At 42.5% G+C, this 13,297-nt stretch overlaps 2 protein-coding genes across 2 annotated transcripts; both read right to left on the reverse strand.

Moving 5' to 3' along the window:
• On the reverse strand, positions 1-4,523 carry LOC145436539 (uncharacterized). Its single transcript, XM_080313901.1, has 3 exons — positions 4,172-4,523; positions 1,697-2,836; positions 1-228 (listed from the first exon to the last, which is right to left on the reverse strand). Exons 2-3 carry the CDS (start codon positions 2,711-2,713, stop codon positions 1-3), a joined length of 1,245 nt encoding a protein of 414 aa, XP_080170027.1. The 5' UTR covers positions 2,714-2,836; positions 4,172-4,523.
• A 4,275-nt stretch (positions 4,524-8,798) lies between these two features.
• On the reverse strand, positions 8,799-10,878 carry LOC145435063 (uncharacterized). The gene is made up of 8 exons (XM_080312349.1): positions 10,477-10,878; positions 10,271-10,393; positions 10,171-10,206; positions 9,996-10,100; positions 9,726-9,794; positions 9,399-9,662; positions 9,187-9,323; positions 8,799-9,121 (listed from the first exon to the last, which is right to left on the reverse strand). The coding sequence occupies exons 2-6, from the start codon at positions 10,304-10,306 to the stop codon at positions 9,573-9,575; spliced, it is 336 nt and encodes a 111-aa protein (XP_080168475.1). The 5' UTR covers positions 10,307-10,393; positions 10,477-10,878; the 3' UTR covers positions 8,799-9,121; positions 9,187-9,323; positions 9,399-9,572.
• Positions 10,879-13,297: the final 2,419 nt, after the last annotated feature.

The following is a 13,297-nucleotide window of genomic DNA, read 5'->3' on the forward strand; positions in this document are numbered from 1 at the left end:
TCATAAACAGGTCATCGATATCCCGGCAATGTCTTTGAGCAGTCGACGAGGGGTCTTCCGTCCTTTTTTAAACTGCCTCCAGAGTTCATACAATTGGCCGTCAGTCGACAGACACTGCTTGCGGCGATGTTTCTTGACCTTGTTATCAGAGAGGAGTGCCTCCTGCTCGTATGAGAACGACCCTTCCTCGTGCAACAGAAGAATGAGGCTGTATAATTGCACGCCGCCCTTTGATCGTCGTACGTTCAGCCGATTGTGCCACCCCTCCACGTCATCGCTGGTGCGAATCGCAGATTGGCAGGCCGTGTTATTTTTGGCATATGCCAAAACTGCCAAAAATAACTTATTTTTGGCATTTTTCGATTTTTATTTTTGGCAGTTTTGGCATCTTCCTCTAAATAGATAATTTCAGTCTCGAATTAGTCACAAAAACGCTTTATTTGGGCTAGTTTGTCAAAAGACACCACAAAATGTGCAGCATCCACGTATAATCAGTGCCAACAAACAATAAGAAGAAGAAAAAACCTAACGATTTCATAGATTAATAATATCAAACGAAACCACAAAATGTGCAGTATCCATCGGAATCGGTGCCAATAAGCAAAAAAAAGCCTAACAAACACGCTCAACAGCTGATTGTTATAGCTGTTGAATAGACTTGGATCGTTTGCACAGTAACAGTGCTTACAAACTCAGGTCAGCTAGGTTTCTCCTAAATACATTTCTCGCCCAGCGAATCTGGGAAATATCGGCTTCAACAGTAGCCGTTGAGGGAAAGAATGTTGCCAGTCATCCACAAAAGGTTTTCAGAGCTTCAAAATCTTTGGAGGGCCGAACCGGCTTCCGTGCATCATGAAAAGAGATCACTTCGCCAGTGTCATCGATCTCATCGCGGAAGGAATTTTCTTCCCGATCCTTTTCCAGGAGTTTCCTGTGTTGTCTCTCAACACATTCTATTTAGTAGCCCGACTATCATTTCTCCTTCAGTGTACCGATATATTTCCAGAGGACTTTGGTCACTTCAGGTGGCTTTAATATTACCAACTCGCATGGAAGAGTCCTGGGAAGGTTAGCTTGTTTAAGAACATTGACGCAACATGACTGTCTGGCAAAACGAGACTATGCAGCTCAGAAATAGCCAGACAGTTTGTTGCGTCACGATGTTCAACTCGATCACAATGCAAAAATCGTGGTTGATTTTGGGGGTTCCAGTTCTATGAGCAGAATATAATTTATATTTTAATAATCAGCACTGCGGCAGCTTCTCATTGATACCCGTTTTATCAAATTTAGCGCTCGACAAGCCGGTCAAAAATGGTCGTAAAATTGCCTTTGGACAAATGGAAAGTATGACGTAAACCAAATGCAGTCAGCCGTTCAACCTCGCTGTGCCCACACCATTTAGGACACCATGCTTTCACCCCGAATGGGTGGGCTGGACCCAGATAATGAAACCTGCCTTTCTCAAACGCTCTTCTCGCTTGTAACGCGGTCCTGTTAACACAACACCATGAACGAAATACACTATTTGGCAGGCCGTGTTATTTTTGGCATATGCCAAAAATTGCTTATTTTTGGCATTTTCAAATTTTTATTTTTGGCAGTTTTGGCATCTGGCTCCTGAAATGCCAAAAATAACACGGCCTGCAGATTGGTAAACGCTCCAATTATGCGGCTTCCAATCTTTGGATGTTACCCATGCGCTCTGAATGTAGTCGAATAATGGTTCGAGTTTGGGGTTGGCGTGCTTGCGCCTCAGCCTGGAAAAACTTGGCTGTATGAGTTCTGCGGGCATAAAGCACAGACTCATCAACATCAGCTGCGGGCATAACAGCTGTCTGATAACAGCGTGAGTGGCTTTCCTGGCAGCGTAACATTTCGAAAGCTTCAACTCCTTAATTTCCTGGAGAACGCGTTGCGTGAAGTGGTAAGAACACCCCTTCACGTCAACCCCGGGAAACGCCGTGAAAAACGACTTCCAAATCGCCAAGTCAAAGTCGCACACAACTCTTTTCACTCTGCATTCGCCTACCGCGCCGATAACTTTGTTCAAAACAGCGACATAGTCTGATTTTCGATTTCGCGACATCAGGGCAAACAACAAAGGTATTTGCTTTGTCGCGTCCCCGGCTCGAACGAATGCGTGGATAGAGAAAAGTTGGCAGAAAGGTTTTCGCACGACTTCACATGTCGCGTCCGCAAACCATGTTTTTGAATTTCTTAGAAGGTCAATCTGCTGCTCGGACGCAAACAAGAGGTGACGGGCCCCTCTCGGAATAATATCTGCGAGCAGGAAATTAGAAGGCACGTCCAAATCAAGTTTGAACTTGAGCGTCTTCGGTTCCTGCGGCCTCGAACATGCACGCGCATAGTTCGCGTTCCTACTTAAATTGTCAATAGGTATCAATCCCAGCATATCAAGCTCATTGTTGAGCAGGTATTTTCTGGAGACGGCTCGAGCAATCCGCGCGGCTGATTCAAAAGGATTCTTTAGCGCTGTGGACTTTGTCTCTTTAGAAATCAACGCGCGCACATAGACGCCGGGAACTCCAGGGTAGTTGTGCTCGTGCGCGCCCCTCGTAAAATTGCCGTCCTGCTCTTTCACCGTTGCCTGGCACGGCGCTTTTGAACGGTTCTTACACCTCCAAACAGTCGAGCCATCCATGTTTGTCTTTTTCCTGGTGTAAGAGTGACCTTGACCGTCAAACAGCATGTCATATCCTCTTTCCGATGCCCCCTCCACTATATTATATGCCGATTGGTCCGTGCCGGACACTTCAGAACTTATCTGCGCAGTGGAAGGGTCGGATAGCGATGATTCGACAATATCATCTTCCTGCAAAGAAAATAAAATTTTAATAACTTCAGGCGAGTACTCAGCCGAAAAATAAGGGAGGGGTTTTGATTTATTACGAATTCACTAATTTAGCATCAATTCATTAGCTTTAAGTACATGCGTAAATGACGATTACACAATCTCTTCGTGTTGACGATTATACGCGTACGATAAGCTTGTCGGCGAGACCGGAAGTACTGGTAATTAGCGACTTCCTGCTCTGTTGTGAACAATTAAATACCTGCGCCCAAGAACGCGTCTTACGTAGCCTCGAGGGGCAATTTGCGCAAGTCAAAATGTCCAAGTTTTTACGGAATATGTGCTATAATGACGCCGATTTCAGGTGGTTCAAAACTTCCCTCTTTTATAGCTCAAGTCTTGACGCACATCTTCCGACGGTTACGTTCCGTGTATTGGCGGAAATCAATTACGCATGTACGCACGCGTCGCACATGTTTACGTACATTTGATGCCATTCAGTTTCGGGATGTCACACTTAAATCACAATCAGCGTATGCCTGACGGCACTGTCTCCAAGCCGTCGGTAGCCAAAGCACGCTAGGCCCGAGACGCGGTAGTTAGGCAAGCGATGATATCATTCGAACTAGGCCTATCGTAGATGCGATTGTGTAGGCCAGCGATGATATCGTGCACTTGCACACAAGGCCAATGCAGATACGATTGCGCAGGCCAGTGGTTCCCAACTTTTTTCGACCCATCGCTCCCTTTTCAAGCTCCACACCGAACATGGCCCCAAAATATTAGGAACCGAAAAGTGGGCATACAAACACTAATCACCAAGTTGAAAATTGAACTTTTAAATCCAAATTTTCGTGAGTTGACTAAAAAAAAAGTTCATTTCTCCGACTTGACTCCAATGTAGCCGTTTTACGCGTAATCGCCCCCCTCGTTATTTACGCCCCCTGGAGGGCAATATCGGCCACGTTGGGAGCCACTGGAGGCCATCGATGGTATAGTGCGCACCGGGTCTATTGCATGATGTGATTATTCAAGCCGGCGGAACTAGGCTTGTTGGAGATGCGATAAATCAGGCCAGTAATAAACGACCTAATTTTGCAACCATCTCAGCGGGAGATCGCGCCGCGTTACATTGGGCAGTGCAATGTGCACAGACGAATCCCACTAATTGACAATACGCCTCTCGCTAATTGGCCGCGCGCCACACTGATAATACGACTTATCTAATTGCAACCAAGTGTAAGAACGGTCATTTCAAAAAGACGGGTTTCGCGTTTAAGGAGAGGGTTTCACGCTTCAAAAAAAGGGGTTTCGGCCACCGAAACCCCCCTCTGGCTACGTGCCTGTTCGACTTACGTGGTTGTAAAATGGCACTGCTCGAGTCGCGTCACAGTCACGCGCCCCTTCCACGGCGCCCTCACATTCCGGGGCGTCTTGAATCTATAAAACTTCAATCTCGTAGACACGTGCCCCATCAACAGCCTCCTTACATTCCAAGGCAACTTGGTCCTCCAAAACTTCCACCTCACACACACGCGCCCCTTCAACAGCCATCTCACATTCCAAGCCATTTTGGTCCCCCAAAACTTCCACCTCACACACACGCGCCCCTTCAACAGCCCCCTCGCATTCCAAGCCAGCTTGGTCCTCCAAAACTTCCATCTCAACATCCATCTTCTCAAAACTCACGCCTTTAAATTACATGTAATGAGCGCTGAGCAGACCACGAGTGGTCGATATGTTAGCCAGTGACGAGCGATATTTTTTAGTGCGAGTTCAGTCCTAAAAAATATCCGATTCAGATCAAAAAAACATTCAAAAATCTACAATCCCATTTCGTGACTGAAAAACAACAACATAATAATACGTTGCTGAAAATGATGCAACTCTGTGTGATAAAACTTGGGTCTAAAATTCACAAAATGCACCATTCTCTAGTCTCTTGTACCGGTTATGTCTATACTTTACACTACACGGCACAGTGTCTTTTTACTGGGTTAGAGCAACAGGACAGGGACAGCCAATCAAAACTAGCATGACGCCTACCTATCTACCTCAAATCCTCAATCACAACAGAACCATAGTAGCTTTTGTCTATATCACGCATTTTGAGACGATTAACTTTAAATGAAAAGATCGTTTCATCTTCTTTCGGATTCATCTTGGCCAAAAAATATAATTTGATAAACATGACCATGGCCAAGATATGGCCTAACAAATATGAAAATTTTACAATAACATGATTTTCAAACAATTTGAAAAATTCAACTAAAAATGTGAGAAAATGGGCATACACTATTTTGATTCCAGACTCTACCTCGACGATATACAAGAAAAAGAGTGAACAACGAATTCATTATCATGGGGATTATTACACAACAAACATGCGAAGGTAGTTTACTGAGTGAGAGCTAAAATATTGTGGACGATAAAGTCAGACATACATTAAAATCCGCCTAGTTAGTATACACGGAAACCGTACCATAGGTCATCGTCAGTCGTCAGCCAGTAACGGTATATCGTATATGCGAAGCTATTGGTATTACAGCTGGAAAATTATCAATATATTAACTATACATTGTTTTCTCAAATCGACTCTATGAATTAATTGGGGTTTGTAAAATTAAACGGTGCTGCATCGCAGATTTGGCTTAATTCCAACCAGTGGGACCGAAGCCAATGGAGTACAAAATTTGGGAATTGAAATATATATAGGCTATAGTAGGTATACTTATACGGTATTATTCATAAAACTATAGCACAGTGGTTCTCAACCTTTTTCACCTCGCGGACCGGTAAAATTTCGAAATATATTATGCGGACCGGTAGACCTTACAAAATTGAAATCAACCCAAAATGTAATGTAGGCAGCCGTTTTTCTGCAAGTGTGGTACTAGAGCACGGTGGCCAACCGTTTTGCTATTCACGGCCGCATTTCGATTACGTGTTTGGCCCACGTCCGCATTCCAGGAAATAGTCATAATGAACGCGAAATGCCCATTTTAAAGTGATCATGTTTATTTCTGGTGAACTACGGACTAATCTACTTTTTCACATCGTCATACCATACGCACCGAAATCACGACATAGTGATAATGTTAAGAATAAGTACCGGGAACGGTCATGGTCGGGCCAAGCGCGAAAGCTTTTTACGATTCACGAATGAATTTCGTGATTAATTTTCGTAGTTCCACATGTTACTATCAGATAGTTATCCTTTCTCAGCCAATGCGATCAGATTCATCGGTAGAATGCATGGAGGGAGAGATTTTGAAAATTTAGGGCACAAATAAATGATGATGCATCTTCGGGTGAGCCAATTGTAATTGTAGTAGAGTTGCCATATTTTGGAATTCTTTAAAGAGGACACTTTTCAAAAATTTTCAGTTTGTAGTTGGTTGATAAAAAAAGGTCATCACTTCCACTCGACTTCAATTTCACCCACTTTTACTTGAGTTTAGTGGTCTTTACTAAAACGAAAAGGAGGTCGTCTTTCTGGCTCAACTCCCGAACGACCAGCCTTAGCGTTACTTGAGTACTTATTTCCTATATCTCAGTCCAATTATCAAATACATTCAACCAAAATTTTCAAAAAGAAGGCATTTGGGCGTCCTCCGAGGACACTTTCAAAAAAGTCGAAAAGGAGGAGGCATCATTTTCCTTCGCTGTTCGCATTTGTTTTGTGGTGCTCAGATTGCAAAGGGCGCTACGACTATATTAAAATCGAAAAAAGAATTCGCATTGAATCGTGCGTAGCGTGAAGAAAATTTCAAGATTAAATAAAATATCTCAAAAAGTCGGGAGTTAATTCGTAATTTTAATTTTCTTGTCGACGGCCGCCAATACCTACTAATTGAATTGCGTGTCCACGGCCGCAAAAATTTATATTTCTACGGTCACAGGTTACCTCCTCTGTACCAGAGAGCGACATTTTGAGGGTTTTGTTCGTAATTAAATATGTTTATGATGGTATTTATGTGATTTTACGATGCTGAGTCGAGGTAAAATTGACTTGCCCAGATAAACACAGGCTAATCGCACCAACTCGAATGATATTCTTTTCTTCGACAATATCCAGAGATAAAGCGTTTTGGAGTATAGGACCAATCACCTCGATAGGGTTGGTGTTCATACCTTGCAAATGGGTAACAAATCTTGCAAATGGGTAACGATTTACCTTGCATATGGGAAACAAATCTTGCAAATGGGTAACGGTTTACCTTGCATATGGGAAACAATCTTGCAAATGGGCAAGGACTGATTTCACCTTGCAAATGACCAACAACGGTCGAAACACAAGGCATGGTGGGGTCATCCGCCCACCAGTGGAGCAAGACCCAGATGGGTCCCCCCCACAAATTCGGCGAAATCCAAATCCAAATTAAAAAATCCAGATGCTCATTCAAAACTTACGGCAATTGGTGCGGTCGAAACACAAGGCATGGTGGGGTCATCCGCCCACCAGTGGAGCAAGACCCAGATGGGCCCCCCCCCCACAAATTCGGCGAAATCCAAATCCAAATTAAAAAATCCAGATGCTCATTCAAAACTGACGGCAATTGGTGCGGTCGAAACACAAGGCATGGTGGGGTCATCCGCCCACCAGTGGAGCAAGACCCAGATGGGTCCCCCCCACGAAATCCAAATCCAAATTAAAAAATCCAGATGCTCATTCAAAACTGACGGCAATTGGTGCTACCATATGACCCCTCCCCACCACCACCACCACCACCACCAATTCGAATAGATCCAAATCCAGATTTCCATCAAATCCAAATCTGAAAATCCACATTTTTATCCAAAACTGACGTCAGATGTAGTTGGTGCTAGCGTATATGCCCACCACCAATTCAGCTACAGATTCTCATCAAGATTTACATTGAAATCAATCAGTTATGCAAAGGCAAGGACTTACCTTGTAATAGACGATAAATCCATCAGTTATGCAAAGGCAAGGACTTACCTTGCAAATGGGTAAGGATTTACCTTGCAAATGGGAAACAAATCTTGCAAATAGGAAAGGCTTTACCTTGCATATGGGATACAAATCTTGCAAATGGGTAACGATTTACCTTGCATATGGGATACAAATCTTGCAAATGGGTAACGATTTACCTTGCATATGGGAAACAAATCTTGCAAATGGGTAACGATTTACCTTGCATATGGGAAACAAATCTTGCAAATGGGTAACGATTTATCTTGCATATGGGAAACAAATCTTGCAAATGGGTAACGATTTACTTTGCATATGGGAAACAAATCTTGCAAATGGGTAACGATTTATCTTGCATATGGGAAACAAATCTTGCAAATGGGTAACGATTTACCTTGCATATGGGAAACAAATCTTGCAAATGGGTAACGATTTATCTTGCATATGGGATACAAATCTTGCAAATGGGTAACGATTTACCTTGCATATATGGGAAACAAATCTTGCAAATGGGTAACGATTTATCTTGCATATGGGAAACAAATCTTGCAAATGGGTAACGATTTACCTTGCATATGGGAAACAAATCTTGCAAATGGGTAACGATTTACCTTGCATATGGGAAACAAATCTTGCAAATGGGAAAGGCTTTATACCCTGCAAATGGGAAACAAATCTTGCAAATGGGAAAGGACTGATTTCACCTTGCAAATGACCAACAACGGTCGAAACACGCTACATGGTGGGGTGATCCGCCCACCACTGCAGCAAGACCCAGATGGGTTCATCCCCATATGACCCCTCCCCACCACCACTAGTGCGGTCAAAACTCACAACAGGTGGGGTCATCAGCCCATCAGTTGACGATACCCGGATTATCCCTGCTATCAAGCAATTATGCCTACTTATGCTTACTTACTTTTCGCCATTTATAGTTTGTCAAACTGATAAATCTGCTAGATCACGACCAATCGATAAAGCCACCTGTCGCCAGTTCTAGTTGCGCAATCTGGAAATCCTGTTGGGGGTGATACTTACAGACAAAACGAAAGTGACCAATGGCCATATGTATTCAGAATATACAGAATATACACTTATACAGTGTAGGAGGAACGAATAGGCCTAGCAAAAATCGTGGCAATGTTCGCGATAAAAAAATCCTTTTGGTGCAGATTTCCCAGGGCTGCAATCCGTGTGGGTCCATCTATTGCAATTGTTACACTGGACCCAGAAAAATTATTGGAATTAATTCACGTAACAAAATGACTGGAGTCAATCACTTAATACCCAGTATGTGTTGTCTCCTGGTGGTGTCTCAGGAGGTGTCTCAAAGTAGCATTTCACACAATATTCGGACAACTCTTTCTCATCTGTAGAGATAGTGGTTTACTGATTATACCGTAGCCGCCAAGAAGGCGTGGATATATGTATTTACTTGTTTCGTCGAGCAGCATTCGTCCGAATACCTTCCTGTACCCGACACAAGCATGCATGCGTCGAATGGTTGAAGCCGAACTCCATACCTGACGCAGGAATCGATGCTCCGCCATCTTTACAATAGACTTCAGCAGCCTAAAGTTACACCGATATCATTAACTTTAGCTTGGCGGCAAACTTGCCACGCGAAATTATATAGGCATCACAAACCTTTAACACAAGTACGCCGCAATTAAAACCATCTTTCTGAACTTCCGGTCTTGTTTTTGGTATTATCGATGTCACATATCTTCGTGAAGAAAATGTCCGGCGGAATTCTTTAAATGACACCAGAATGAATATAGGCCTATATACGAAACCAGTCGACAAAATATTTATTCTAACTCACCGAAACTCGTCAAGAATTCTCTTGTAACGGCCCTCATGGCCCACGGGGTCATACAAACAGACTCTGTTTGACTTCGCATCAGATATCTGAAATTGTAAAAACTACTTTGAGTCGCCATGTCATTTTATTTGACGATCGATTACACTTACCAACAAAATCCAATGATTGCGATCCACATTAAGCGCCGAAAGAAATGATTCGTTTCTTGTCTTTTTAATCTTAAAGGAAAGAGAATATCTTATATGGGGACTGCAAAAGTAATTCATCTTATTATTATTATTATTTTTGTATTATTTTTATTATTTGAATTGTGGCGCTTATGACTGATTAGGTCTTGTGCACCATGTACGTGATCATTAGCATACACAGGATTTTACATGTATTTCGTCAACGACAAAGAAGTAATTCTTATAGCGTACTGAGGTGGATTGCGTCCTTCCAATCTTCATACTTTTTTCGTATTCCCCGGCTACAAACCATTTAGTGGCTACTGGTGATGAAATCACTGTCATATGAGTTGTCCACTGAAATGATAAAATATAGGTATGCCTATAGGTAAGCGCTGCCACACATCCTACTGCTGCTATAACTTACCTTCTTGCAAATAGCAAAGAGAACGCCATCCATCACCTGAAAGTAGTAAACAAACCATGCAGTTCTAAATTGTTATATCATACACAACGCTAAAACATACCGCATCATTAAGCCAGGCACTCCCTTTCAAAGTCATTATATCCAACCTCCTGAAGTGGTCTGTGGTTCACAACAGCTTCAATTCGATCTTTTTCCTGCGTCCAGGTCCACAGGGAAGCAATGTCTAAAATGAGAGAATAATGACATCATTTAGAAATCGCTTACTTGCTGTGTACTGTGATTACTGGAGAGAATATCTAAATATACCTGAGAATTTGAATGGGAGTATTCTCCTGGTTTCGTCGGCAGTGACTCCAATATCGGTGACGGTGTTTTTCGTATCTCCGTTGCTACGCTGATGAGCTAGAATATTGGGATGAGTCGTCCCCAGCTTTTCTTGGCCATGATCGTCCAGATCACCAGTCTCGTGATCGTCCATATCACCATTATCGACAAGTATGTTCCCGGCTTCGTCTGAACTGGTCTCAATATCACATGAGTCGGTAAGGATGTCTTTCGTCTCGCCGTTGTGATGCTGTTGAGCATGAATATTTGGCCGAGTGGTCACCAGCTTTTCTCGGTCGCAATCGTCATGGCGCTGCTGCAAATCACCACTTTCGGCAAGTGTGCTCCTGGCTTCGCCTGAACTGGTCTCAATATCACATGAGTCTGTGAGGATGTCTTTCGTCTCGCCGTTGCGATGCTGTTGAGCATGAATATTTGGCCGAGTGAGTAGTAGGGTTTGAATCGTTTGGCGCCCGCCAATCCCAGAAGGCCACGTCGCCCTAATTGCCACGCCTATAGGACGCCCATTGTCACACCTATAGCACACCCATTGCCACATCATCAGCCACGCCCATTGCCACATCATCAGCCACATCCATTGCCACATCATCTGCTACGTCATCAGCCACGCCCATTGCCACATCATCTGCTACGTCATCAGCCACGCCCATTGCCACATCATCCGCCTATATAACGCCCATTGCTACATCATCATGATTATGCGTACTGAGCTGTTTTGAGAATATGAATTCTCGCGTAATACACTAAACGTTGAACTAGATTTCATAACGTCATCACATAGGAATCGGCGAACTATCTTGATCTAGGTTGTAGGTTCGAAGCCTGTAGTCACCGCATTTCATACGATTCAGCGCTTTTTCATGTCTCCTAACACTTTACTCAGTCTCATTGAAATAGCATTGTATAGTGTACGAGTTCATTTAATTTCGAAAAAAGAGCATATCAATGATATCGTTGATCGTTATTGCGTCGATTCGCGTGCTGAAATCCTTCAGATCGGTTGATGTTTCGAGGTACACCGCTTTGCCGGCCAGATAACACTCATCAACGTTGAACTATGCGCGGTTTTCATGGCGACATATTAAAATACTACATATATTTCGCGCAATCAATGTATGTGTATTTAAAACTAAATATGATACACTCTGTAAATATTGAGAAATGGCATCATTACTAATTAATTTATGTTCATTTATTTCGAAAAATAGCATATATATCAGTAATAGCGTTAACGTCACAAACGCATCCAGCACGACCAGATGGCGTGAAACAACGCTTTCGCTCGATTCTTGTAGTCACCACATTTCATACGATTCAGTCCTTTTCATGTCACTAGAATAAGGGTAATTAAATCGACACTGAAACACCGGCGGCGTCTTATAACGTAATAATGTAAGCTTCGTCGGGTGCTGCTATAATGTTAGGAGCGAATATAGTTGAAAGTGCACATTTGAACGCCTGTAAGCATGTGCGCATAGTAACGTAGTATAAGACGCATAACAGAATTCACGCGAAAGGAGATATTGCTTTGTGATTATTTTGAAGTTGTTCCATACCGATCGGCAAGATAGCACACCTAATTTCGTAACTAACTACATAATCCCTAGTAACGTAGTCAGACACATAACGGAATTTACGCAAAATCGGTATTGCTCTGCAATAATTTTATCACCATGTTTTGATAATGACTTGCTGCCGAGAAATAAATAACATTCATTATACATTTGATGATACTTTTCCCTAATATTCCATGATGTGTATTTAGGGCTAATGCGACATCACTATGTTGGCGACAGGCCCGATTTGAACACACTATTCTTGCGAATTAAACTTATCGCCCACCACGGACACTCAATGAATACCACCCCGGAGCACCCACATAAATGCTCTACAATTCTTGACATATAATATACTGAGCATATAATAAGCTTACAAAACTTATACTTGAGTACTCCGAAATGTACAAGTACTTTACATTTACACGACGTTTTTGTAAAATGAATACTAATTTTAATGAAAAGTAAAAAAGCGCGAAAAACAAAAAGATTATGTAACTGTCTTCCCGGTAGGCGGTTTCAGGAAAAAAAGATTATTTTTGAACAGTTCTAATAGACACCCTAGATTCGGTGTCCTAAACCTGCAGCGTAGATCAGTATCTCTCAGGCTATCCAATAGTCGACGAGCATATCCAATTGTCCACTTTCAAGTCGAAATACAAACAATTTCTACTGAATCAATACTATAGTCAGCCCTCAACATTATCGGACCACGGCCTGATATATCAATCTCGCCTCGCAACACATGCCACCTCTTTTTGTCACCTGTTGAACTTTTATATTACCTACTTTTACTTTCCATTCGGTGCGCATGCCGGCTTTTTACATCGCATATGCCAGATAAGTGTCTGATTTCAAAGACTACTCCAAGTTGTTTCGACAGTTGGTTGGTTTTTGTGGTATTCATGGTGTTTGTCGACTATACTATATGGTCATTTACAGCAGGCAGGAAAATTAAAAAAAAAATTTCAAATTTTTCTGTCAACCCAATGAAATTGTTGAGCTGTCTTCAGAGACCATGCAGAACAAATTTGACTCAATTCCAACTATAGTAGAATTGGAGTTATTGGAGTTTTTCGTTGATATTTCTCGGATTATCCTTGATTGGTGGATAATCCGCGATTTACCAACGAAAAACTCACATAACCCCGCTTCTACTGGTCGGAATTGACTCAAATTTGTTTTGCAACGTCGTTGAAGACAGCTCAACAATTTCATGGGGTTGA

Source organism: Botryllus schlosseri, chromosome 3 (genome assembly GCF_051294905.1).
Source record: "Botryllus schlosseri isolate E-star chromosome 3, Bs_hap1, whole genome shotgun sequence".
Lineage (NCBI taxonomy): Eukaryota > Metazoa > Chordata > Ascidiacea > Stolidobranchia > Styelidae > Botryllus > Botryllus schlosseri.